This window comes from Bos indicus x Bos taurus, chromosome 9, assembly GCF_003369695.1.
Source record: "Bos indicus x Bos taurus breed Angus x Brahman F1 hybrid chromosome 9, Bos_hybrid_MaternalHap_v2.0, whole genome shotgun sequence".
In the NCBI taxonomy this organism is placed as follows: Eukaryota; Metazoa; Chordata; class Mammalia; order Artiodactyla; family Bovidae; genus Bos; species Bos indicus x Bos taurus.
In genome coordinates, this window is record NC_040084.1 from 96,432,371 (window position 1) to 96,457,600 (window position 25,230).

Here is a 25,230-nt window from a genome sequence, read left to right on the forward strand (position 1 = left end):
TGGTGTGCTGCAGTCCATGGGGTCTCAAAGAGTTGGACATGACTTAGCGACTGAACAACAGCAACAACAAATCACAAAAGTTAGCGAACTCTTCTGCATGGGTCCAAAGTCCCAGCTATTCAGGTTAGCTACTTGTGGTACTCTCAATATGTGAATTTTTGTCATTTGAAGATGACTGATATTTTCAGTCTCCTTGAAAAAATTGTAGGTGGAAAAACATTGTTTGCCCAAACCCATAGTCATTGGCAGAAAAAGACAATGGGTAGAAGTTTAATGTGTCCAAATTTGACCTTGGACTAAATTTGTAATTTCAGACATTCTTTTAAGTAGCCCTGTGGGACATTTGGAAAGGCAGGTCAAAAATGTGTCTTCAAGCTTCCTAGAAGGAAAAGAAAACCCCTAATTGCACACTTTATGGTGTTCTATTGACATAAACAAATTGGCTGCTGCAGTCCCTCCGGATGCAGAAATCTCTGACAGGAGACTCTGGAGTTACGGTGGGAAGCCTGCTAGCCGGTTCCAACATGAACACAGTCTTCATCTTTTTATGTCTCTCTCTCTTTTTTTTAATAGAGCCTCTAAATGTTAGCTGATGAATATCTCCAAAGGATAATTTAGAAAGTACAGTTTTATGAAGGGCCGAGACAATGCTGGCCAAGAATGCAGGGCTGAACCCAGGGTAATATTTAGAACATCCAGAGGGATGGACAAACTCCATGACCCCAGGCAGTGCTCCAAAAATACTCTTTCTCACAAGTGGAGTTTTCATGATGTTTGGACAAGGGAGAGCACACGATTACAATCTAGGTAAGGAATCTAGAGGGCAAGTGTCTATGTTGCCGATTCGGTGCTGACTCAGAGCAGAAGGAAACGGTCCATCTGTTATCATTAAGGAAGATGCCCGATGCTTCAGCTGTGTCTACATGGGTGACCGCCACACCACGAATGTCCCCACTGCCCCTCGGGGTCGAGAGCCATCTTGCTTGAGGACCACTGGCCTCATTGTGGGTCACTTCACACTCTCCTTGCAAAGGCGCTTCGTGCTGGGCTGGAAGAATCTTTCTGGCAGATTCTAAATACCGAGGGGAGACCGGGGGAGGCTCAGGGCAGGGGACCTAGTCCCCCACAGCAGGGCCTAATCTGAGCTCCGGCTCCTCCCAGAGTCCACGCGGAGGGGCTGCTTCCACAGCCTCTGGTGGGTCTGCTTTCCCCAGAGTGGCTCCCGCCATGGGCTCCCCTCCACCATATTCTCATGGTCCCCGGCACGCTGGCCTGCCTGGTCAGAGGAAAACATAGGGCAGGGTGTCAAACGTGCATTTCTCTTTAAGATTCGATGTTTAAGAAACGTGCACTGAAAGTAAAGATCCTTACTTGGGAGAGACCCAACTGATGCTGGGCCAGGGCAGGCGAGGAGAAGCAGGGCAAAGATTCCCCGAGGCTGATGGGATTCGGAGCAGATTTCTGTTCTCAGGGTTTTATCTTGGGCTTTTATCTGGCCAATGGCATCTGAGGTCCCTTTTGCAGGACTGGAGGGCAGAGGGCGGGGCCAGGCCCATTCTGAGATCCTGTCAATCAAACAGATGGGATAAAACTTCACTCATCACTCCAATCAAGCTTGCGAGTCCCAATTTCTAGCAGACCTGAAGTTGCTTAGCTGACAAATGGTGAACCGAGACAACTGGGGCTAAACGACTAGCCTGCCATTTTGAGGAGCTGCTGCTCCAGCACTGACTCTGGGGCCATCTTTCCCCGTGGACATGAGGGCTCACACCTGCCCCACCTGGGGCCTTTCTCTTGGTCTGAGCGGCCCGCCCTCTTCCTCTGCTAGCTCTCAAATCTTTCTAACTCTAAAGGGGAGTGCTGGCCTTTGGGAAGTTCTAAGTTCTCTAACTTCTGTGGTTCGTTGTTGCTGTTACTCGATTGCTAAGTCAGGTCCCACTCTTCATCTCCTGGAGTTTGCTCAAACTCTTGTCCACTGAGTCGGTGAGCCCACCCAACCATCTCATCCTCTTTTGCCCCCTTATCCTCCTGCCCTTAATCTTTCCCAGCACTGTTTGGGAAGGGCTTTGGGAAGCACTGGATAGCTGTTTCCCCGTAACCCAGGGCTTGATAGCCAAGGTACAGTAGAGGTCCGTCCAGATGGAGAGAACATCCTAGGATGTGACTGGAGTTCACTGGGCGTCCATGGGGTTAGCACAGAGCAAAGTCCACATGGCATTCAGAGGGTTTGGAACTTAAGAGTAAACTCTTGAGGAAACGGGGCTTCCGTGGTGGCTCAGCAGGAAAGAATCTGCCTGCAGTACCGGAGCTGCAGGAGACTCAGGTTCAGTCCCTGGGTTGGGAAGTTCCCCTGGAACAAGAAATGGCAAACCACTCCAGTGTTCTTGTCTGGAGAATCCCATGGACAGAGAAACCTGGCGGGCTACCGTCCATAGGTTGCAAAGAGTCGGACACGACTGAAGTGACTGAGCACGCATGCACACTTGATGAAGGAAAGGGTTTCTACTGTGTGTGGCTCTGTTTCTGGCTTCCACCACCTGATGGGTCTACCATTCATGTGTTGCTCTACTTCTGGGTCCACTCTGTGGCCTCCTTGGCTACCAAGCTTACTCCTCACTTGATCCCATAAAGCCCTTCCCTGGCCATGTCTGCCATGTTTCCCTGTTGTTTGATGGGATAAAGAGGGATGTTGTTTCTGTAGGCAACTTGTGGAGGTGAAAGCTAGAACTTCATCCCACCCTGGATGTTTGGGACCATGGAGTCCTCATTTTGGGCCTCTGCCGTCTCTGTTGCCCCTTCTCTCTACACTTCCCCCACCCCAGACTCTGCCTGCCTCTCAAGAGGAGGACGATTACTCACAAAGACCAGCCGGGCACAGAAATAGCCAACCTATTTGTGGTTTAAATGCAAGCAGTTTTATTTTTACAGAGAGTTGCTGCGTTTTCTCTAAGTATAAAGCATCATCTACCACGAGTGAAACGCCTGCTCCATCTGCAAGAGTCCCCGCTTTTGTTAGTGGTGCCAATTAGTCACAAAACAATCAGCGCCTCCCCCTACCCGCTTGATCAGAGGAGGAGAGTGCCATCTCCTCCAGGCTTCCCCCGGGGCGTCTCCTCCTACCTGGACCCCATCTGGCCACTCCAGGCACCGCTTCCCGCTGCCTTGTTTTTTTGTTTACCTGGTGACCGTTACCAGTTTCCAAATGTGGCATCTTGTTCCCTGCAGGATGGACAGATGCCTCTGCTCTGTTAGGAACTGGGAGAAGCAAATTGGGGAGGCCCTCTGTTCTGTTGACTTAAATCGTGACGTTGGAGACTTTCTTCCCGTGGGTCCCTCAGCTCAGAGTTTCACAGCCCCCGAAAGGACAGGGTGAAAGGTTCATAGATCCGGACAGTCCCTGAGCTTCTGAGGAGTGGAGCGCTCCCCGTCCTTCATTCCTCTTTCCCTTCTGGTCTCTTCCTTCCCGCCCGTGACCTTGGCACCTTCTCAGCCAGCCTGATCCTTCTCTCCCAATCGTACTTGCTTCTGCGTGTCTGATCTCCTCTCCTCCGACCGCTCCTTTCTCTCGGCCTGGCTGGTGGCCTCAGGCAGTCCCGGTTTCCCTGCAGTTTCTGATGATCCTCGGGGGAAAGGAAAGGTCTTCAGAAGGCTGACTCTCCTTCTTTGGAGCATCGCATCCAGGTAATGAAATCGCACTGAGTCTCCCCCATCTTCTGCTCTGCTGCTCAGCACTGCCTGCCCAGTAGGTGCCCGGACCTCACCTTGTTCTGCCTGCCGTTTGGAGATCTTCGGGGAGGTGCCCTGGTACCCCCCTCCTCTTCCACTGGAGGGCAGAGCCGCAGGTCAGGTTTCCCACAAGGCCAGTTTGGCTGGCCTCTCATCTTCCTGCTTATGAAAACAGTCCGAAGAAAGCTCCGTCTGTGGGTTCCTAAGGCTGCTTTCCCACAGAATCCCAATTTGCTTTCCTGCCCTCTGTTGATCGAGTCAGTCCCAGGAGTCCACAGCTACTTTGCCACAGTAACCATGAAGGAATACTTTGGGGAAAAAAAAAAAAAGGAATAAATGCTGCCACAAATGGGTGGTGGGGGTCTTCACCGCAAGGCTTGGCTACTCAGACCTTCCAGAAGCCTCTTGCTTGGTCTTGGCACCTTCACGTGGGGTCTGTTGACCAAGAAGAGGGTCTTGGGAGAAAGTAACTTGGCTGCCTGGGTGAGGATCTGCATCTCACAGAAACAGCTGCTCCCAGGAATCATCTTTGAGCCAGGCTGAGATGCGAGCTGGGCACTGGTGCTCGTCCACCCCTGGGACCCAGTTCTGGGCTCTCTCTCTCCTTCTCCCTCCTGCATTGCATCACGTTTGCACACTCACATGGGCATGAGACTCTCTGAACATGGGTTGTAGGAAAGGGAAGTGTCAGTCGCTTAGTCGTGTCCGACTCTTTGCGACCCCATGGGTTGTAGCCCGCCAGGCTCCTCTGCCCAGGGGATTCTCCAGGCAAGAACACTGGAGTGGTTTGCCATGCCCTTCTCCAGGGGATCTTCCCCACCTAGGGATCAAACCCAGGTCTCCCTCATTGCAGGCAGATTCTTTACCGTCTGAGCCACCAGGGAAGCCCTGCAGGAAGGGAGGGGATGTTTAATTGTTTAACCACATGTCCCTCACTGTGCAGGTGCGTTCCTACACCTCATTTAACCATTGCAGCTTTGGGTCGTGATGAGTTCCATTCTACAGGGGACAAGACTGAGTCTTCCAGAGCTTGGCAGAGATCACTTGGCCAGTCACAGGCTGAGTCAGGAATCTGAGCTGCGGCTGTCTTTCGGCTACACACGTGATTTTGCCCTTCTGTGCAGTGTTTCTCTGGGCTGTCTTCTTCCTCAACCCTGGCTGGCCCTGGTGGTTTGGGGTAGGGGGGAGGTCAGTCACCTCACGTGATCACCAGCCTAGTCCCACTCTGGATCGGAGTGAAGATTTTCACTTGAGCATGTCACTGAGCAATGCCATTTGAAGCACAGCTTCTGCTGATAAGCGTGGGACCATCTGCTTGGCACATCTCGAATTTTTTCAGCAGTGGGAGAGCAGCTCTGATTTCCTCAGAGAAGGCAGGCTGCAGCCTGCCTGGAGGGGATGTGGGCACAGGGGACCCTGCAGGTCGGCAGGACAGCAGCGCCCAGGACGCGAAGGTCCAGCCTCCCAGCCGCCACCTCTGACTCTCTCTGAGTGAATGGACTGCGTGAGCCTGCACCCTGGTTTCTAATTGTTCAGCTGACCTTGACAACCAAAGTAAGATTTTTCCATCTTCCAAAAGCTATTGCCCGGGCCACTCTTTCTGTGCTGGTGGTTTTAACGGTGTCTTAGATGTCTGCTCTGTGTTGCCAAAAACCTCTCTCTCCTGCCTTTGTTTTGGAAAACTTGCTTCTATTGCTGCATTAACTGTCCCCGGACGTCGGTTTTCAACTTTTGGGGTCGAAACTTCCACACTAACTTTTTCTTTCTGACTCGTGACAGGGGGCGAGAATCTTGGGGGCGAGAATCTTGGCAAGAATCTCAGTTCCCAGAGTCAGTGGTGGACTTAGAGGTGGTCAAGGTTGTTTACGGGGATATTATCAGGGATAAAGGAATTGGGGTTTGAAGGGGTTGTTACCGTGTGTTTGATTCCTCTGGGGACATCACTTGGCTGGAGGCAGCGGGGTTGAGTCTCCTCTGCCTTCCTCAGAGGGTACGGTGTGTTAGTCGTGGTTTCCGTCGCTTCTCAAGTCAGGTGCGCAGGTGGCGAGGTTCTGTTGAAAGGATTCCCCTGTTCTTTGATGTGAGCATCTTGGCAGCATTTCCCAGGCAGGGTGGGTAAGGGGAACTGGAGAGAGAACATGCAGGATTTCGTCCGATCGCTATGCAGAGAGCAGGGAGAAGGTGGTAAGAAGCCCACCGCTAGGTATCTTGAGCTTGGCATCATGACATTTGGGGCTAGAAATTCTTCCCTGTGGGAAACTCTTTCCTGTGGGAAGCTCCTAGGATGTTGAACAGCATCCCTGGTCTCAGCCCACTGGGTGCCAGTTCCCTCCTCCTCTCAGCGTGACCATCAAAACGCCGAATGTCCCCTCAGATATAAAATCACCCAACTCCCCCCACGTTCGAGATGAGTGGTCTAAGGTGACCTTGCTGTACCCTTGGGAAGGGAGTGAGGAGTTTCTGCTTCTCTGTGCAGACGGCTCGAGGGAACGAGGCATTTAATACAAGGACAGATGTCCCTGCCGGCACATTCCCATCAGATCCGGTGCCTGCCATGGAAATTCCACCTCTCGAATGGGTCTCTGTTTGTCCAGGTTACCGCACACACACAGAGGCAGGTGCCCGTCTCTCCGGAGCTGCACACCCGCACGGTCCAGCCTGGGGGCCGGTCCCTCCTTTCGGTTGCCTAGGAGCGTACGAAGTTTCAGGTGGCCTACCCTGGATGCTGGCTGGCTTCTCACTCTTGCTCTTTTTCCTTTCCTTTCCTTTCTCCCTCCTTCCCTCCCTCCATCCCTCTCTTCCTTCCTTCCTAAGACGGCTATGATAGCCTGAGAATTCAGGACCAGGGCGGACCTTGGGCACCTGAGTGGAGAGGGAGCTATGGCAGAGGATGCTTTTCTTTCTAGATTTTAAGAGAAAACTTCAGCAAGCACCTGAACAGAGCCTTTAAAACTCTGCCTTCTACCTCCTTGAAGCTGGAATGCCCCCATGACTCTGCCCTCTCTCATCTCTCTTGCTTTTCTGTCACCCTCGCTGCCCATCTGTTCACTGAGAAGTGAATGCAGGTAGCAGTTTCAAGTAGACCTGCCAGCCCGCTTCCTTAAACATCTATGGAAACCACCACGCTTGTTTTCTCTGCTTGTTGATTTATGATCTCAGTTTGGCGTTTCCATGAGACTTGTACTGGCAAAGTGCTTTTCAGTCTCTAGCTTTTCTGACACCCCAGGCTTCCAGAAATACAGTAAAATATGTGCCAACGCTGCGAAGAACCTGGGGTTCAGAGGGGCTAAGCTGCTTTGTTCAGGACTCACACCTGAACAAAGGTCAGTTGGAGTGAAAGTGTGGCTCTCAGGCAAAGTAGGATAAACAGACAGAATACAGTCACCCCTGGGACATAATTTGAACAATGTCCAACTTTTTTTTCTGAACATTTCTTTTGCATTCAAATGCTTTACTGACTATGATTCTTTTATGTTTGCGGGAGGGAGGTGGGTGTTATGTTCTATCATAGCCTGGTTCATCATCAGTTCAGTTCAGTTCAGTCACTCAGTCCTGTTTGACTCTTTGCGACCCCATGGACGGCAGCATGCCAGGCTTCCCTGTCCATCACCAACTCCCAGAGCTTGATCAAACTCAAGTCTATCTAGTCAGTGATGCCATCCAGCCACCTCATCCTCTGTCATCCCCTTCTCCTCCTGCCTTCAATCTTTCCCAATCAGGGTCTTTTCCAATGAGTCAGGTCACCAAAGTATTGGAGCTTCAGCTTTAGCATCAGTCCTTTCAATGAATATTCAGGACTGATTTCCTTTAGGATTGACCGGTTTGATCTCCTTGCAGTCCAAGGGACTCTCAAGAGTCTCCTTCAACACCACAGTTCAAGAGCATCAGTTCTTCAGCACTCAGCTTTCTTTTTGGTTCAACTCTCACACCATACATGACTATTGGAAAAGCCATAGCTTTGACTAAATGGACCTTTGTCAGTAAAGTAATGTCTCTGCCTTCTAATATGGTGTTAGGATTATCCTAGCTTTTCTTCCAAGGAACAAGCACCTTTTAATTTCATGGCTGCAGTCACCATCTGCAGTGATTTGGGATCCCAAGAAAATAAAGTCTCTCACTGTTTCCATTGTTTCCCCATCTATTTGCCATGAAGTAATGGGACCGGATGCCATGATCTGAATTTTTTGAATGTTGAGTTTTAAGCCAGTTTTTTTTTTTTTTTTTTACTCTCCCCTTTAACTTTCATCAAGAGGCTCTTTAGTCCCTCTTCACTTTCTGCCATAAAGGTGGTGTCATCTGCCTATCTGAGGTTATTGATATTTCTCACTGCAATCTTGATTCCAGCTTGTGCTTCTTCCAGCCCAGCATTTCTCATGATGTACTCTGCATAGAAGTTAAATAAGCAGGGTGACAATATACAGCCTTGACATACTCCTTTTCCAATTTGGAACCAGTCTGTTGTTGCATGTCCAGTTCTAACTGTTGCTTCCTGACCTGCGTACAGATTTCTCAGGAGGCATGTAAGGTGGTCTGGTATTCCCATCTCTTAAGAATTTTCCACAGTTTATTGTGATCCACACAGTCAAAGGCTTTAGCATAGTCAGTGAAGCAGAAGTAGACTGGTTTTTTTTTTTTCTGGAATTCTCTTGCTTTTTCGATGATCCAGTGGATGTTGGCAATTTGACCTCTGGTTCATCTGCCTTTTCTAAATCCAGCTTGAACATCTGGAAATTCTCAGTTTACATACTGTTAAAGCCTGTCTTGGAGAATTTTGAGCATTACTTTGCTAGCATGTGAGATGAGTACAATTGTGTGGTAGTTTGAACATTCTTTGGCATTGCCTTTATTTGGGATTGGAATGAAAATAGACCTTTTCCAGTCCTGTGGCCACTGCTGAGTTTTCCAAATTTGCTGGCATTTTGAGTGCAGCACTTTCACAGCATCATCTTTTAGAACTTGAAATAGCTCACCTGGAATTCCATCACATCCACTAGCTTTGTTCTTAGTGATGCTTCCTAAGGCCCATTTGACTTTGCACTCCAGGATGTCTGGCTCTAGGTGAGTGATCACACCATTGTGATTATCTGTGTCATGAAGATCTTATTTGTATAGCTCTTCTGTGTATTCTTGCCTCCTCTTCTTAATATCTTCTGCTTCTGTTAGGTCCATACCGTTTCTGTCCTTATCGAGCCCGTCTTTGCATGAAATGTTCCCTTGGTATCTCTAATTTTCTTGAAGAGATCTCTAGTCTTTCCCGTTCTATTGTTTTCCTCTATTTCTTTGCATTGATCACTGAGGAAGTCTTTCTTATCTCTCCTTGCTATTCTTTGGAACTCTGCATTCAGATGGATATATCTTTCCTTTTCTCCTTTGCCTTTTGCTTCTCTTCTTTTCTCAGCTATTTGTAAGGCCTCCTCAGAGAACGATATTGCCTTTTTCCATTTCTTCTTCTTGAGGATGATTTTGATCACCGCTTCCTGTACAGTGTTAGGAACCTCCATTCATAAGTTTGTCAGGCACTCTATCTATCAAATCTAACCCCTTGAATCTATTTTTCATTTCCACTGTATAATCGTAAGGGATTTGATTTAGGTCATATGTGGATTGTCTAGTGGTTTTCCCCACTCTCTTCAAGTCTGAATTTTGCAATAAGGAGTTCATGAACTGAGCCACAGTCATTTTCTGGCCTTGTTTTTGCTGACTGTAAGAGCTTCTCCATCTTCAGCTGCAAGGAATATAATCAATCTGATTTCGGTATTGACCATCTGGTGATGTCCACATGTTGAGTTGTCTCCTGTGTTGTTGGAAGAGAGTGTTTGCTATGACCAGGGTGATCTCTTGGCAAAACTCTGTTAGCCTTTTCCCTGCTTCCTTTTGTACTCCAAGGCCAAACTTGCCTGATGAGCCAAACAATATGAAAAATGACTCATCGTGGCTTGTATGAAGTGGGGGAATCTGAGCAGGGGAGGAACAGCCATCGGGGAGCAGCCCAGCTAGGTGAAGAGGGTGGTGGTGATACGGCAGGGCAAGAAAGCCATCTGCACAGCAAGGGAGGAAACCTGGGGCCAGGTTCAGATCTTCTGTTGGGAGACGTGTGTCCCAGGGCAGGAGACAGTGGCAGTGTTAGACACAGGAGAGTGATTGCCAGTAGCGGGGTTGATTGAATAGGTAAATGCTTGAGGGCGATGGGAGCCAGGTTTCTTACCATCAGAGACAGGAATTACAAACGAGAAGGGGAAGAAAACGAAACTGAACTCAGTGATGCTGGATCCAAATTGGAGATACTGATGTGAATTCATTGGTATTCAATGCATATGTAGAAACTTACAAAAATATGGATGTCAGTCTCTATATGTATGTATATATGTATTCATATACATATATTCCTTAGCTCTGTGCCTGGGAGCAGTGACACCTCAGTAGCACTGGGTATTCACAGTATCCAGATCTTGGCTTCTATAGCCCCTTCTCTGCTAGGAGGAACCAGGGCTCCTTGAGAAAAGCCTACTTCCAGGGACTGTGCAGGGAACATACAAGGTGAGTAGTGCCTGGTAAAACATCCGTTTTTTTTTGTTTGTTTTGTTTTGTTTTGGCTTGGAAGGCTAAAAACATCAGAGGAGGTATGGAACAGCCTTTTCATACTGTTCATGGGGTTCTCAAGGCAAGAACACTGATATGGTTTGCCATTCCCTTCTTCAGTGGACCAATACTCTGGCCACCTGATACAAAGAACTGACTCATTGGAGAAGACCCTGACACTGGGAAAGACTGAGGGCAGGAGGAGAAGGGGACGACAGAAGATGAGATGGTTGGGTGGCATCACTGACCCGATGGACATGAGTCTGAGCAAGCTCCAGGAGCTGGCGACGGACAGGACAAGCCTGGCGTGCTGCAGTCCATGGGGTCGCAAAGAGTCGGACGTGACTGAGCGACTGAACTGAACTGATGGAACAGCAGGGAAGCTCTGATTTCTGTTGTGGATCAGCTGAGGTTTGTGTGCTGCTATGTGAGGCCCAGTTAAAATCTCCAGGGCTATTATTAATAGCGTCTGATAGTCTGGAGAGATGTCTGAGTTAGAACTGTCAACTTGGACTCCATCGGGATATGATAATAGTTGAAATGAGGGAATCGAATGAAACCACCAGTGCATGTTTACAGAGTAAGAAGAGAGGAGGGCCAAGGATGGAGCCTGGTGACCCAAAGAGAGGGTGAGGACAGATCCAGGAAGCGAGACAGAGAAGAAACTACAGAGAGACAGGGGGAGAGCCAGAGGGAAGAAAGCACGTCCAGGCAGCAGTGTCCCCTCGAGGCCACAGCGTGGAGATGCAACGGCATCTCATAACACACGCTGTATCGTGTCTGGGTGAGGTGGGTGTGAGAACTCTATCATTCCTAATCTGTTTCGGGGGACTTGTCTAAAAGCTGTTGAATGGATCACTTTGCTTTAATTGTTTTCTAATAGAGCTGTTGATAGTGGTGATGACTGTGGTCACTCCATTTTGCAGAAGAAAGTAGTGGATGAGCAGAAACTGAAACCATTTTTATTGTTGTTCTGTGTTTGGCATTGGATAGATGGTGCTTTAATAAATAAAAATCTACCCACTGATGAGTAATAACATTCTCTGAGAAACAAAAAGTCCATTCCTTGGAACTTTAAATAAAAATCTTTACTACTAATCACTTTGATTGCGGTAATCACTCTGGTGACATTAAGGCCATTGCTAAATGTCCCCAAAGTTCTATTTGCCTCTTAACGTGGGTGAGTGAATTTCACACACACATCAACTATTGACAGAAGCCTGGGGTGGGCAGGAGAAATAGTGCCCACTTGAACCTGGGCAATGTAGGCTCCATTGCTGGCGTGGCTGCCAACTCAGTATGTGATCTTGCTAGTCATGAGCTGGATTCCTCACCTATAAGACAAAGAGTGGTTTACAGTATATATAGAATCCTTTCAACTTCCAAACCTCAATTATTAGCAGAGTACAGGCAGACTTGTAACAGTTGTTACTGTCCAGTTGCTCAGTCGTCTTCAATTCTTTGCAGCCCCCTGGACTGCAGCACATCAGGCTTCTCTGTCCTTCACTATCTCCAGGAGTTTTCTCAAATTCATGTCCATTGAGTCAGTGATGCCATCCAACCATCTCGTCCTCTGTCATCCCCTCCTTCTCCTGCCTTCTATCTTTCCCAGCATCAGGGTCTTTGTAAGGAAATGCTTTTAAGAAAACTTCAAGCTGTATCTTACATCTTCTACCCCAGTTTCAGAGGAAAGAATTTCTAACATATATGGCAAAATATTATATTTACAAAGAATTATTGCAGCTCTGTAAAAGAACATGAAAAAAGAATCTGTCAAAGAAGAAATTCAAGTGACTGTTAACATGAAAAATATTCAAACTCATGAGAGATCAAATAAATGCAAATTAAAGCAAAATGCCTTTTTAATCAGCTACCAAAGTTGGGAATTTTAAAAAGTGGAGATGCTGTGGGGACAAAAAATGTATATATGCTGTGAAAAAAAAAAAGTTATACTGTTGATATCAGTATAATTGGTACAGTTTTGGGAAGACAACTTGTTAAAATGTTTTAAAATCTTGAAAAATATTTATACTGTTTAATTCAGCAATTCCACTTTTAGAAATATGTCCTAAGGAGATGATGAAAGACGTGCACAAAATTTGTATCCAAGAAAGTTCATTATAGTCACTTGTTTTTTGAAAAATAATGGTGGAAAGTCAGAAGCAACTGGGATGTCCACAGTTAAAGGATTATTAAAAATAAATCATGGCGCATCCACACAGTGATAGTCAAAGTCATGTTCTTCTGTAATATATGCTGACAGAGAAAATGTTTCCAATATGACACTGAGTGAAAAAAAAGAAAGCAGGCAACCACACAGACTATAAAACGCAGTCTCAATTTTAAAAGACAGTGTATGTGAGATGGGGGAAAAAAAGACTAGAAAGAAACATCCCCAAATGTTCGATCAGGTTAATTTTGAGTAATGGTTTAATGTGTGATTTTTTTTTTCCTTACTGAATTTTCCAAATTTTCTTCAGTGAACAAAAATATTGTTTTATAATTAGAGAAAAAAGCAATGAAAAAAAGTTAAATCCCCCTCATTTTGTGTTAAGATTAAACTGGCTACAAAAATGAGCCCATCGGGGGAGCCCTCGGGTCCTCTGGGGCTGTGTAAGCCACACTGGCGGCTCCTTGGCTTCACGTGGACTTGGAATATGGAGACTATCCAGTGGTCTCCATCCAGCATTAGCAGAGTCATAATCAGGAATTAAATGAGAAAAAAAAAATCCTATAACATAAGAGAATGTGATGCCTTCTGTTCCTTAAGTAGGAAGGATTAGAGGCAGGCTAGATTAGAAAATTTATAACAGAGAAGCTATAAAAGGTAAGGTCTTAAAAATAGGATTCCGCCCCAGGGCAGAGTGGGATGAGCTCAGAGAAAGAATCAGGAGCTCCCAGCTGCTGGGCCTGCAGAACTGAGTTGGGATTTTATGTGTCTCCAGCTTCTCTTTAGTGGTCGGCAAAATGCGGGTGGCTGGTTAGAACAGTGGTTTCCAGACTGTTTTTTTTTTAAGTAGGAGACTGGAACTTGGGGGACCTGGATTCCCGCCCTGGCCATCAGGGTTCAGGATCCACGTGAACTTTCAGGCCTCGATGCTCTGCAGGGCCCAGGGAGCAGCGGACTCGGAGCGGATGAGTGGTGGAGCCCCCTGGAGCTGTGTGATGCAGTGACTCTGAACCCTACCCCTGCCGAGTTTTTCCCTGTAAAATGAGGGCAATGTCTCCTTCCTTCCTTATGTTGACTGAAAAAAAAAGAAACAACCCCCACTCAAAACCATACAACCTAAAAATGGATGGTGGTGTTCAGTTGTTAAGTCATGTCTGACTCTGCAACCCCATGGACCACAGCAAGCCAGGCCTCCCTGTCCATCATCAACTCCTGGAGCTTGCTCAGACTCATGTCCATCGAGTCGGTGATGCCATCCAACCATCTCACCCTCTGTCGTCCCCTTCTCCTCCCACCTTCAATCTTTCCCAGCATCAGGGTCTTTTCAAATGAGTCAGTTCTTCCCATCAGGTGGCCAAAGTATTGGAGTTTCAGCTTCAGCATCAGTCCTTCCAATGAATATTCAGGACTGATTTCCTTTAGGATGGATTGGTTGGATCTCCTTGCAGTCCAAGGGATTCTCAAGAGTCTTCTCCAACACTGCATTTCTAAAGCATCGATTCTTCAGTGCTCAGCCTTCTTTTTGACCCAAGTCTCACATCCATACATGACTATTGGAAAAACCTGGATTTTTCCTACTGGAAAAATCTACACATCCATACATAACTACTGGAAAATAATAGTTATGCTTTATTTGGTGGAAAAACAGAGGACAAAAGCTTGAGACACAGCGTCTCAGATCACTCTGAGGGACTGCTTCAGAGGATAAGAGTGGAACCAGGATATATAGGAGCTTTTGCAGCAAAGCCAGGTAGATGGTACACCAAAAGATTACTATTAATTAGAGAAAACCAGGCATCTCAAATTACGGGATTTAATGCTTATCTGTGTATGAGAAGATGTAAGGCTGGGCTCACTGAAATGACTCCTTTGATGTGTATCTCAGCTATCTGGGCCCGGATCCCGTGATTTTTCACCCGAGTCTCCTCAGGTGCACCTTTGGGGTGGCTGCAGCATCTGACTGCCTGATGGTGGGCATCAGGCCTCCATCCTGAGTTCCCTCGGGTCTTACCATCAACGGGGTGGCTCTAATGTTGGCACTTGACGGTTACAACATCCTTTGTTTACTGATAATGGCAGGCGATGTCAGTATTTTCATTCACACTTCTCAGCCTCCCAAGCCGATTGAAGGACCCAGAGCTGACCCGAAGGGAAGTCGCTTTGAACCCTGAAGTCCTATGTGACGGCATTCTCGCACTCCACCTGACGGCTGTCTCCTGGGGACTTGTAGGGAATAAGAGGGAAGAGAGGCTGGGATAGCGCTTCCCAGAATCATGCTCCACTCATATCTGTTCTCAAGCACATGGTGGGGTTTCCACCCACCACTGTGTTGCTGTGTTACTGACCACGTTGCAGGCACAGAGGGCCGTCAAGACATTCTGCCTCCATCCAGGACTGTCAGTTCAGTTCAGTTCAGTCACTCAGTCATGTCCAACTTTTTGCAACCCCATGGACACAATCCAGGACAGTCCCTGCCGGCTAAACACTGTTGTGTTGTATTAGTTGCTCAGTCGTGTCTGACTCTTTGCGACCCCATGGACTGAAGCCTGCCAGGCTCCTCCGTCCATGGAATTCTCCAGGCGAGAATACTGGAGTGGGTTGCCATTCCCTTTTCCAGGGGATCTTCCCGACCCAGGGATGGAATCCGGGTGTCCTGCATTGCAGGCGGAGTCTTTATGTTTTTTTGAGCCACCACGGCAGGTTTGCCACCTAGAAACAGACGTACATAAAGAAGATGCTGTGTGTGTTGAACAGAGGAGCCCACAGGACCAGGACTGGGTTGACCTGGAGACAAGTTACCCACGGTGGTTCATACTGCAGTGCTATTGCTTCCTCCCATCTTCCCTGCTATCTGAGCTAGACGGTCTTGTCAGTGAGTCGCACCCACCCTTCTATTCTCCTTATTCTTCCCGACCTCAAACACCCTAGTCATCCAGCCTCAGAGATGAATGGTATCCAAAATGACCAAGGTGCCCAGAGGAAGAAAGATTTGGGGAGCTGGTGAGCAGATAGGACCAGCTGTGTTCAAGGCACTTCTTGCTACCCTCTGCTATTTCACTTGAGGGACTGAAATTCAGTTTGGTCTGGTAAGTCTGGGAATGTCATTTTTAGTAATGTGTTCATTTAAGTAAAACCGTGCTGCAGCAGATCAATTTGGAGGGTTATTGTTAGTTTTTAGTGAGAATTAGTTTTAATGGGATTTTTTATTTGCTTTCCAACCACATCATGACCAAAGTCTGCCCAGGTACGGGATTCATGAGTTATATTAATCATTAGAGAACCTTTTATTAACTGTGGCTGCCTAGGCTCAAGACAGCGGTTTTCTTTCTCAGGTAACCAGGGTACATTTTCAGGGCCATTGTGATGGGCTTTATTTCTTGGAATAATTCAATAAATATTTATTGAATGGCTATGCCAAGTCCTGGAGAGTCAGACGTGAATAATACAGTTTTGCCTTGGAGGAGTTTGTGGTTTAACAACAGAGATGCAATTTTAACTCTATGGGGAGGAATGCCATGGCTATGGAGGTAATTAATGGGTAACACTGGAGTAGTGGAGGGAATATTAGAACAGGAAGGGATGGCAGCATGAGGGTCTGGGAGGGGCAGATTGGTGCAGGGAGCAAGGAGAACAGGAAATGAGGGGAGTGATCCCAGGAGGCTAGGCCAGAGGCCTGAGACTAGAAGAGGAACACGTGGTCTCAGGTGACTTCTGCATCTGAAATTTACTTTTTCATTTTCATTTTTAAAACAATTTTATTGGAGTATAGTTGATTTGCAATGTGGTGGTAGTTTCAGGTGTATACCAAAGTGAATCAGTTACACACACTGCATTTGGCAAATGCCCAGTAACAATGTTCTAAAGGTCTCCTATGTGTGTCTATTATTAGTATTTTTTAAATGCAGTTCTACTTATTAAAGGATGTAGGCCCTCAGGAGGGAGAACATACAGGTGAGCAGATCTGGAACCCACCCTTCTGTGTGTCCACTGATGCTTCATTCTCAACACACCGTGAACCCAGTTGCTGGTTCCCCCGGCCACTGTCCCTCCTGCTCCCGATCTCAGCCACCAAGCATTTGTCTACACAGCCTCTTCAGATGGGAGGCTCAGTCCACTCACTGCCCTGTCTCTCTCCCCCTTGGTGGACACAGGAATCTGACTGGCCTGCTCTGAAATGTCTCTGGAATCCGTTCGTTCCTCTAGCCACTGTCCTAGTTCTCATTTCTCACTGGGGCTATTTCAACAACACCTTACTGGCTTTCTTGCTCCGTCTGTAACTCCCTTCCATTCAGGCTGTAGACTGTGCAGGGTAACCTTTCTAAAACATGGTTCAGGCCACCTCCCAGGCCTGCACTGAAACTTTAATGGCTCCAGAGCTTTGCAAAGGGTTGTGTTTTTCAAACCATGGCCTAGGACCCATCTGCATCAGAATCCCCTGGGTTATGAAAATTCAGATTCCAAGGCCCCAGCCCAGGCTTCTTGAAATAGTGGGGCCCTGGAATTTGCATTTTTAATAAGGAACCCTATGTACTTTTTAAGCACTACTGTTGGATAAGTATAACCTATAAAATAAGTCTGATATTTAAAGAAGCATCATAGCCAGGCCTTCATGCTTCAGTCCAGTTGTTTCTATGTAAAGCCATACATCCACCCAGGGCCCACCGGGTTCCTCAGACTCCACCACCAACTTCCTGTGCCTCCTGCCGCCACACCCCTGTCCATCTGTTCTCTTTTCTTAAAATGCCTTTCTTTCTCTTCCTCAGCTAACAGACTCCTATTGACCTTTCAAGGCCCAGCCCTGTGAAGCCTTCCTTGAAATCCTGAGACGTGGCTTCCTGGTGTGTGCTTGCTCTGATGCGATCAGTCTCCTTTATTCCATTTCCCATACTGAATTAGTTTCAGTTCGGCCTGCCTCCCCTGCCAAACTGTGCATGAGGTTGTATCTTGTTTATTTCTGCATCTTTGACTCTTAGTATGGTAACTGAAACCTACATGTTGGTTGGAAAATGAAAAGATCACCTATCTTCAGAGAGGGACTTGGTGACTTGGGTTTGACTGTAATAGAAAAATGCAGTTTGGTCTCGTGGGTTGAAACATCTTTCCTAACTGATTTTCACGAGTACACGAGCGCTCTCATGCACGCAATGACAAACTAAAGGCTGAATGGTGCTGTGGTCCACACGAGATTCTGGCGTCTGAACCTGAGTCAGAAAGATTGTTCTTGTCCCTTTTCTTAGAAATTTTGATTAGGTCCTGATTTTACGTTCTAGTCTTCGATTTTGGTTTAAGTTCTCTTGGCTTTGACAGCCCCGCTAGACCTGCAGCAGCCAATACGGTGGCCACGGGCCCGCGTGGCCACCTACGTGTGAGACGTGGCTGGTCGGAGGCAAGATGCTCCGTGAGAGTAGGATACACACTGGGTTCTGGAGACTTAATGTGAAAAAAGAAACTGAAGTAGCCCATTAATCATTATAAATCAGTTACATGTTCAAAATGAGATTTTGAGTACACTGGGTTAAATAAAATATTGAAATTCATTTCGCTTGTTTCTCCTTATATTTTATGGCTCTCAGAAAACCTTAAATTACGCATATGGCTCACATTGCATTTCTGTTGGACAAAGCTGATCGAGACCCTTCCTCCCTCTACCATTTTTGTGTCTCAGGTTATTCTGTTTGTTTCTTCTCTCCCCCTGAAACACTATTACCACCACCACCACCACCAAAGCACCCAGCTCTGAAGTGCACACCATCCAACCATCTCACTTACCACCCCCTTACTGTGACCATCTACAGACCCCCGGGCCGCTCTCTCAAATTCCTTGAAGATTGAACACCTGGCTCACAGCCAGCTTTTCTCTAACGATGTCCTGTATTCCAGCCCTGTTTCCCAGTGATTTCAATGTCTATGTAGACAATTCTAACACTCGGGTCTTGATCTCATGTCAGAAGATATTGTCTTCCCGTCTCCTCTAGCTATTCACTCCCATGGTCATGCGCTACATGTATCAATACCAATAACCACACTTATCAATACCAATAATCAATACCCAAACCACGCCACCGCAGGCTCGGCTTTGGGCATCCCGCTCTTCGACCTCTGCCTCCGATTTTCCAGTTCTCTGCCTTCAGGACTCGGGCCTCAGCAGTCAGTTCTCTGACACCGATGGGATCTACAAAGGCTCCTATTTCCTGTTCACCAACTCTCACCTCTCTCCTGGCCTCAACTCTCTCCTAATCTTGTTGGATTCCATAGTCTCTGCACTTCAGTTCCTTTGGTCTCCAGTTTCCTTTGCACCAGCCCGGTAGAACCCCAATCCTGGCTAAATCCAACTCTCCTCTTTCTGCACATTCACACCTGGACAGCTGAGCCATAGCTGGAGAAAAACAAGTGCTAATCATCTCACTCAAGATTCCTGAGCCCCAGTCCAGGCAGGCTCTGTTTGCCTAGAAATGTTGCTCTCTTTCCTGCTTTCACTTAATTACATCTTGCCCGCTCTCCTTAAACTCATAACACCTCCTCATTCTTAGCAGATGACCTTGCTCTTGACTTTGCTGAAAACAGAGATACTGTACATCCAAAAGAGAACTTGTAACTTCTAACATCCCCTCTTCACTTTACCTAGCTGTCTGTACTTTAAACTGCACACTCGGCCTTCCCTCCTGCTCTCATGAATAAATTATGCTCCTAGTCTCCCAGATTCTTTTGCTTCCTTCTCCTCATCCCCCAACCCCTAAGCTTTGAAATGCCCCAAGGCTCAGTCCTTGGACCTCTTCTCCTTTTTAAGGACCCAGGTTTCATAAGCAATCTCATCTAGCCTCATGATTTTATACTTCACCTGTTCTCGCTGCTTCTGCCCCAACCCCAGCTCCCAACATGCTCCAAGACAGCTACATGTGGCAGCTGCATAAGATTCCCAAGCTCCGTATGACCCCTCCCAACCCGCTCCCCCTGCGCCTTGTCCAGACAACAAATGGCTAAAAGCCATTCTCTTTTCCTACAATAACTCCTGTCTCACCTGGTAGCAACTCAGAGTGCATCTAGACCCTAACCACGTCTCACTGCCTCCACAATTACACTCTGATTCCGCCGTGGTCCAGGCTTTTCTTTCCTCTGTGGCGCTTATTCCAATCGAAAATCCATTGGTTTGTTGCTGCTGTTACTGGGTATTGACTGCCTCCCACTGAAATATAAACTCCCAGAGGTTGGCACTTTGTCTGTTTCATTCACTGCTGTAGCCCCATTCCTGGAACAGTGCCTGACCTGAAGTTGGCATTGAATAAATCTTTGATGGACGAACTTGGGGAACACGGCTATCTCACACCTACAAACTTTTAACAAAGCCTGGTCTGTACAGCAGTGCCGTGGGACTGTGAATTCTGGGCCTTGCGTTGGGCTCCTGAGAGCTTTGGAGTCTCTCCCTCTATGGTCTGATTATGAAACGAAAAGAGAATGTGGTCCAGGAAAAATAATTTCCAGCATCTCAGCAGAGCAACTGAGGGGAGTGTTGGTAAGGAGAGGAGAGCTAGCTGTGTGGGCTCCAGGGTCTCATCACCTAGAATGTGACCACCACTCCCGCACCTGCTCCCAAAATAGCACGTCTAGGTTCTGTTCTGCCTCTGGTGAGGTCATGAGGAAAGGCGGCAGTCTGTGAACTAACTTTTTCTTTATTTTTGGCTGTGCTGAGTCCTTATTGCTGTTTGGGCTTCCCTCTAGTTGTGGCGATCGGGGGCTGCTCCCTTGGTTGCTGCGTGCTGACTTCTTATTGCAGTGGCTTCTCTTGTTGCAGAGCCTGGGTTTAGGGGCAGGTGGGCTCAGGAATTGCAGGCTCTAGGACACAGGTCAGTAGTTGGAGCACACAGGCTCAGCTGCCCCATGGCACGTGAGATCTTCCCGGATCTGAGATTGAAGTAGTTGGGGCACACAGGCTCAGCTGCCCCATGGCACGTGAGATCTTCCTGGATCTGAGACTGAACTGGTGTTCCTTGCATTGCAAGGCAGAGTCTTTACCACTGAGCCACTGGGGAGCTCCTAGTAAGTAACTTTCTAAAGGTCGATTATTTTGCACATATAGGGCCCTGGTCTGCAAGGACCAAAGCAGAGAACAATATTTTACCACCACCATCAAAAATAAAAAGCCAAGGACTCCATGAACAGAAGCAAAGAAGGTGACCTCTGTGGGCACCTGCCTTTTCTGTTCCCCAGCAGTGGAAGTGGCTTATGTACATTTGTTACATAATAGGAAAGGGGAGGGGGGCGTGCATACATTTATTTAGCAGTTCCTAAAGTGTGAGGGGAAATTGCTGATAATGGTGTTTTGCAGTCTCAGATATTTAGCATTTTACTGGGCTTGGGTCAGGGCTTTGTTTACTATTGATCGGTAGTGTTTTCCAGCGTGGTCTGGCCCATGGAGCTCGGGGATGTGAATACATCTTGTTGAAATGTGCCATCTGTTCCCCAGGGATGGTTTGCACTGCACACTTGGTCTGAGTTAGGTACACAGCTTCATCACAGATATTGAGACTATAGAAAACACATACTTCTAATTGGTCACACTTGTGAAAATATTGGTGCACTATTGAACCTATTTTTTTCTATGTCTCCCTTCTCACTCACCCATCACTTATGGCACTTTGTTCAGTAAAAGGTGACAGCAATAGTGTGGCCCCAACATGTACTTTGTCATCGAATTCTAACGCGGTTAACCTGGTCTCTCAGGCCAGGAGATGAAGGAACAGAAGATGAGATGATTTTCAAAACGCCGTTCAGAAAGCTTGGGCCAGACCAGAAATGGACACCAGAAACCTGATCCTCTTGCTCTGATGGACCCCCTTTGGTGCTGAACCACAAGCAACAGTACAGAGCCAAAGGCTGCCGGGGGGGCTTCCAAAAGGCCATTAGATCAGTTCTCTCTTGGTGAAGTGCCTCATTTTCACCTTCGTTGGAAAGAGAATTGTACAGTCCAGTAGACATGTTCTCCTGTATGACATGAAGGTTACAAGCCATAGCTGAAATCTTTTACTGCAATTCATCAACCTTGATTTTCTTTCTAAACTTATTTACAGAAAACTACCCGAAGAACCCAGACTGAGGCCCCCTCATGGATGAGGCAAACGGGACATCATTTGTTGCTGAGGAGCCCTCCAACGCCTCAACCAGCGGGAACACCTCCGTCAAGGACCCGCGCCGGGAAATTCCCATCGTGCACTGGGTGATCATGAGCATCTCCCCGCTGGGCTTTGTTGAGAACGGAATCCTCCTCTGGTTCCTCTGCTTCCGGATGAGAAGAAACCCCTTCACCGTCTACATCACCCACTTGTCCATCGCGGACATCTCGTTGCTCTTTTGCATCTTTATTCTGTCTGTTGATTATGCTTTAGATTACGAGCTGTCTTCTGGCTATTACTACACAATTGTCACGTTATCGGTGACGTTTCTCTTTGGCTACAACACAGGCCTGTACCTGCTGACGGCCATCAGCGTGGAGAGGTGCCTGTCTGTCCTGTACCCCATCTGGTACCGGTGCCACCGCCCCAAGCACCAGTCGGCATTCGTCTGTGCCCTCCTGTGGGCACTCTCCTGCTTGGTGACCACCATGGAATACGTCATGTGCATTGACAGTGAGGGACAGACCCACTCCCGAGGAGACTGCAGGGCCGTGATCATCTTCATAGCCATTCTGAGCTTCCTGGTCTTTACTCCCCTCATGGTGGTGTCCAGCACCATCTTGGTGGTGAAGATCCGGAAGAACTCGTGGGCGTCCCACTCCTCGAAGCTGTACCTGGTCATCACCGTCACCATCATCATATTCTTCATCTTCGCCATGCCCATGAGGCTCCTCTACCTGCTCTATTACGAGTACTGGTCGACATTCAAGAACTTGCACCACGTTTCTCTTCTCTTCTCTACCATCAATAGCAGCGCCAACCCTTTTATTTACTTCTTTGTGGGCAGCAGCAGGAAGAAGCGGTTCAAAGAGTCCTTGAAAGTGGTTCTGACCAGGGCTTTCAAAGATGAAATGCAGCCCAGGCAACCAGAAGACCACACGGCCACCACAGCAACCGAGACTGTTGTCTGACCAGCGGAAGGAGATCGTATAGACCAAAACAGTGGGACAAAGATGAGCCGCAGTTTGTACTTGGGAATGAAAATGAATACCCCCTAAAATACGATATGGAAGGACACCCTACCCCACATGCATGAGATGCAAATTAATGCTGAGGTTGTACTCTTGTGTTGTACCTTCTGGAAATGCCTGACTACGTGTCGAAATTTCATCCTTTCTGTAACTTCCAAAAAATTCCTTCTATTCCTCTTCAGCTCTCCTGGAAGCATTTCTCCATGAACTATAAAAATTACACCAGCAGGAAGGTTTACAGGTGTGTAAAGGCACAAGTATTTGATGAACCTTGAAAAAGTAAAGCCATATTGTAGGAAGAACATGAGTTTTGGAATCAGACTGACTCTGTCCTTTGCCGCTGGTTTGACCTGTTTTAACCCCCAGGGACCTCATTTCCTCAGTATAAAATGGAAGCAGTAGTAGTCCATACCTCCTGGACTTGTGGTGAAGATGACACTGGAAGATGAGGTATGCGAAGGGTCTGGCACACGTCAGTGTTAAGAAACATCAGTCTCTGTGACTCTTTGAAGTGGAAGAAGAAATACACATTTCTGTTTTGTAAAGCACACACACACTCCCACACACACAGCTCTATCATGTACAAATAATTGTTACATGTTTTTAAATGATGACTGTAATTTACAAAGGTCTTCTGTCCGTTTGCTGCACGAGAACTCTTTGTGGGACATCACCATCTGAGATGTTAGGACCCCCAACCGCTGTGTGCTGGGGCATCATTTTGGGTTGGGAGGGGAAGCATTTGGCCACCAGCACAGGAGTTCCTTGCGGCTTCCCTTCCCTCTGTGGGAATGCTTCATGAAATGAAAGTCTGTTTTGAAATCCTTTGCTTGATATAAATGTTCATGAATGAAATCATGCAGGTGATTGTGTTTTTGGAACCTCCTCCCTTCATGAAGAGGGTTATGTATTTATAGTCACAAAGTTCCCATTGGCACAACAGGCCAATAAATCAGCAGACAATTTGTTGGAACCAGGAATAACGGCTTTAATGGGAAAGCTAGCAGACTGAAAAGATGGCAGACTAGTATCTTAAAAGAAAAACCCCATCTTCCCTCACCGGGTTCCTTTTATTTCCAAGAGGGAGAGGGGCCCACTGCGGCACCAACTGGCACCTGGACCTCTTGCTCGAACTGGTGCCTGCCTCACTGCCACTGCGTCCTGCTCATCTCCTTGCCTTGCTCTGGAAGGAGGCTCAGCAGCAGGGCTGAGGACAGCATGGCCACATCTCAGAGGGAAACAGGACGTTTCTCCCCAGACAGACCTCAGCAGGATTTCCCCGCACTTCAGTGAGCTGTGGCTTACCTGTTGGGACCTGTGTCTGCACCTTCGGGCGGCACGTCCTAGCCTGGAGACCATGCTTGCTTTCCTGCTCTCCTTTCTGGGCGTCCCACGAAAAATGGCAATGCTCCATGTGGCTCTGTGGGGAGTAAAATGTTCACATCCATAAATGGGCCCATTACTATTTATGAACTTCCCAGGTGGTTCAGTGGTAAAGAATCCACCTGCCACTGTGGGAGACATGGGTTCAGTCCCTGGGTCGGGAAGATCCCCTGGAGAAGGAAATGGCAACCCACTCCAGTACTCTTGCCTGGGAAATCCCTTGGACAGAGGAGCCTGGCGGGCTACAGTCACAAAGAGTCGGACACGACTGAACAAGTATTTCTGTAACTGTTGGGCTCCAAAGGGTCAGAGAAGCTGTGATAACCTGGGTCTCAGTTGCCACCTGTTTCTGCTCCATCCCCTTTCTTTAACAGGAAATGGTCACCTGTAACCAAGGGGGCAGCCTCGCTGGGAGAGATGTATGAGGCTTTCCCACCCAGCCCAGTTTGGAGGTGGGAGGCTTTTCAGTGGGTGATGACATCTGATCAGAAACAAGGCAGCTTGCTTTCAGGAGTCCAGATGGATGTTGAGTGGTGACATTTAGGATGATCTTGTTTTTGATTGAAAACAGAGCATCTTCACTGGGGAAGAACAGAAAACGGGAGATCAGAGTCACTCTGCTTTGTTTATGTCATCTCCCCTAATGCCTCTGGGTCAGTGAAAAATGGAGCAACTTCATCTCGTCTCAAATGGATCTTGGTCTCAAAGAGGAACTCAGATACTCTTGGAAACAAGGAATTTTCACCCAAGGAGAATATGATGAACTAAATGGGAAGCCCCCCACTTACTGCCTTCCTAAAGCGGGGAAATTTAACGTAATAATGAATATAAAAATTCTCCTAATGTTTTAAAGAGTAATGCCTTGTAAAGAAGTGAGAGTCAGAATCTGACAGGGTTTCCAGGACAAATATCTCTCTCTTCATCTAAAACCTGCTCCCAAAAGTGATTTATAAAGTTAAAACTAAAACAAGAAGAGTTAAAATAATATGCAAATATGAAGAGGAGACTAGATCATCATTTATATCCACTGGATATTTAGACAATCTGCTTAAGTCATCATGGCTTACTAGGTGCCATTCTGAGAATTCCTAGGGCACAGGGATGAGGCTGCTAGAATAGAATGCTTGGTCTTGATGAAGAGGAAGGATTTGAAGCATTTCTGCTGCAAATATTCACACATGGCTTTCTCTGCCAAACTCCAGGATCAGAACAAGGCCAAGATGAGCAAGTAGAA

At 47.3% G+C, this 25,230-nt stretch overlaps 1 protein-coding gene and 1 long non-coding RNA gene across 2 annotated transcripts; one reads left to right on the plus strand and one right to left on the minus strand.

Annotated features, from left to right (window-relative positions):
- LOC113898848 lies at positions 1-4,020 on the minus strand. Its single transcript, XR_003512755.1, has 3 exons — positions 3,179-4,020; positions 1,372-1,565; positions 1-1,276 (listed from the first exon to the last, which is right to left on the minus strand). It is a non-coding gene; the product is annotated as an uncharacterized LOC113898848 (long non-coding RNA).
- Positions 4,021-4,841: 821 nt separating this feature from the next.
- On the plus strand, positions 4,842-24,117 carry MAS1 (MAS1 proto-oncogene, G protein-coupled receptor). Its single transcript, XM_027551975.1, has 2 exons — positions 4,842-5,280; positions 21,541-24,117. Exon 2 carries the CDS (start codon positions 21,576-21,578, stop codon positions 22,551-22,553), a length of 978 nt encoding a protein of 325 aa, XP_027407776.1. The 5' UTR covers positions 4,842-5,280; positions 21,541-21,575; the 3' UTR covers positions 22,554-24,117.
- Positions 24,118-25,230: the final 1,113 nt, after the last annotated feature.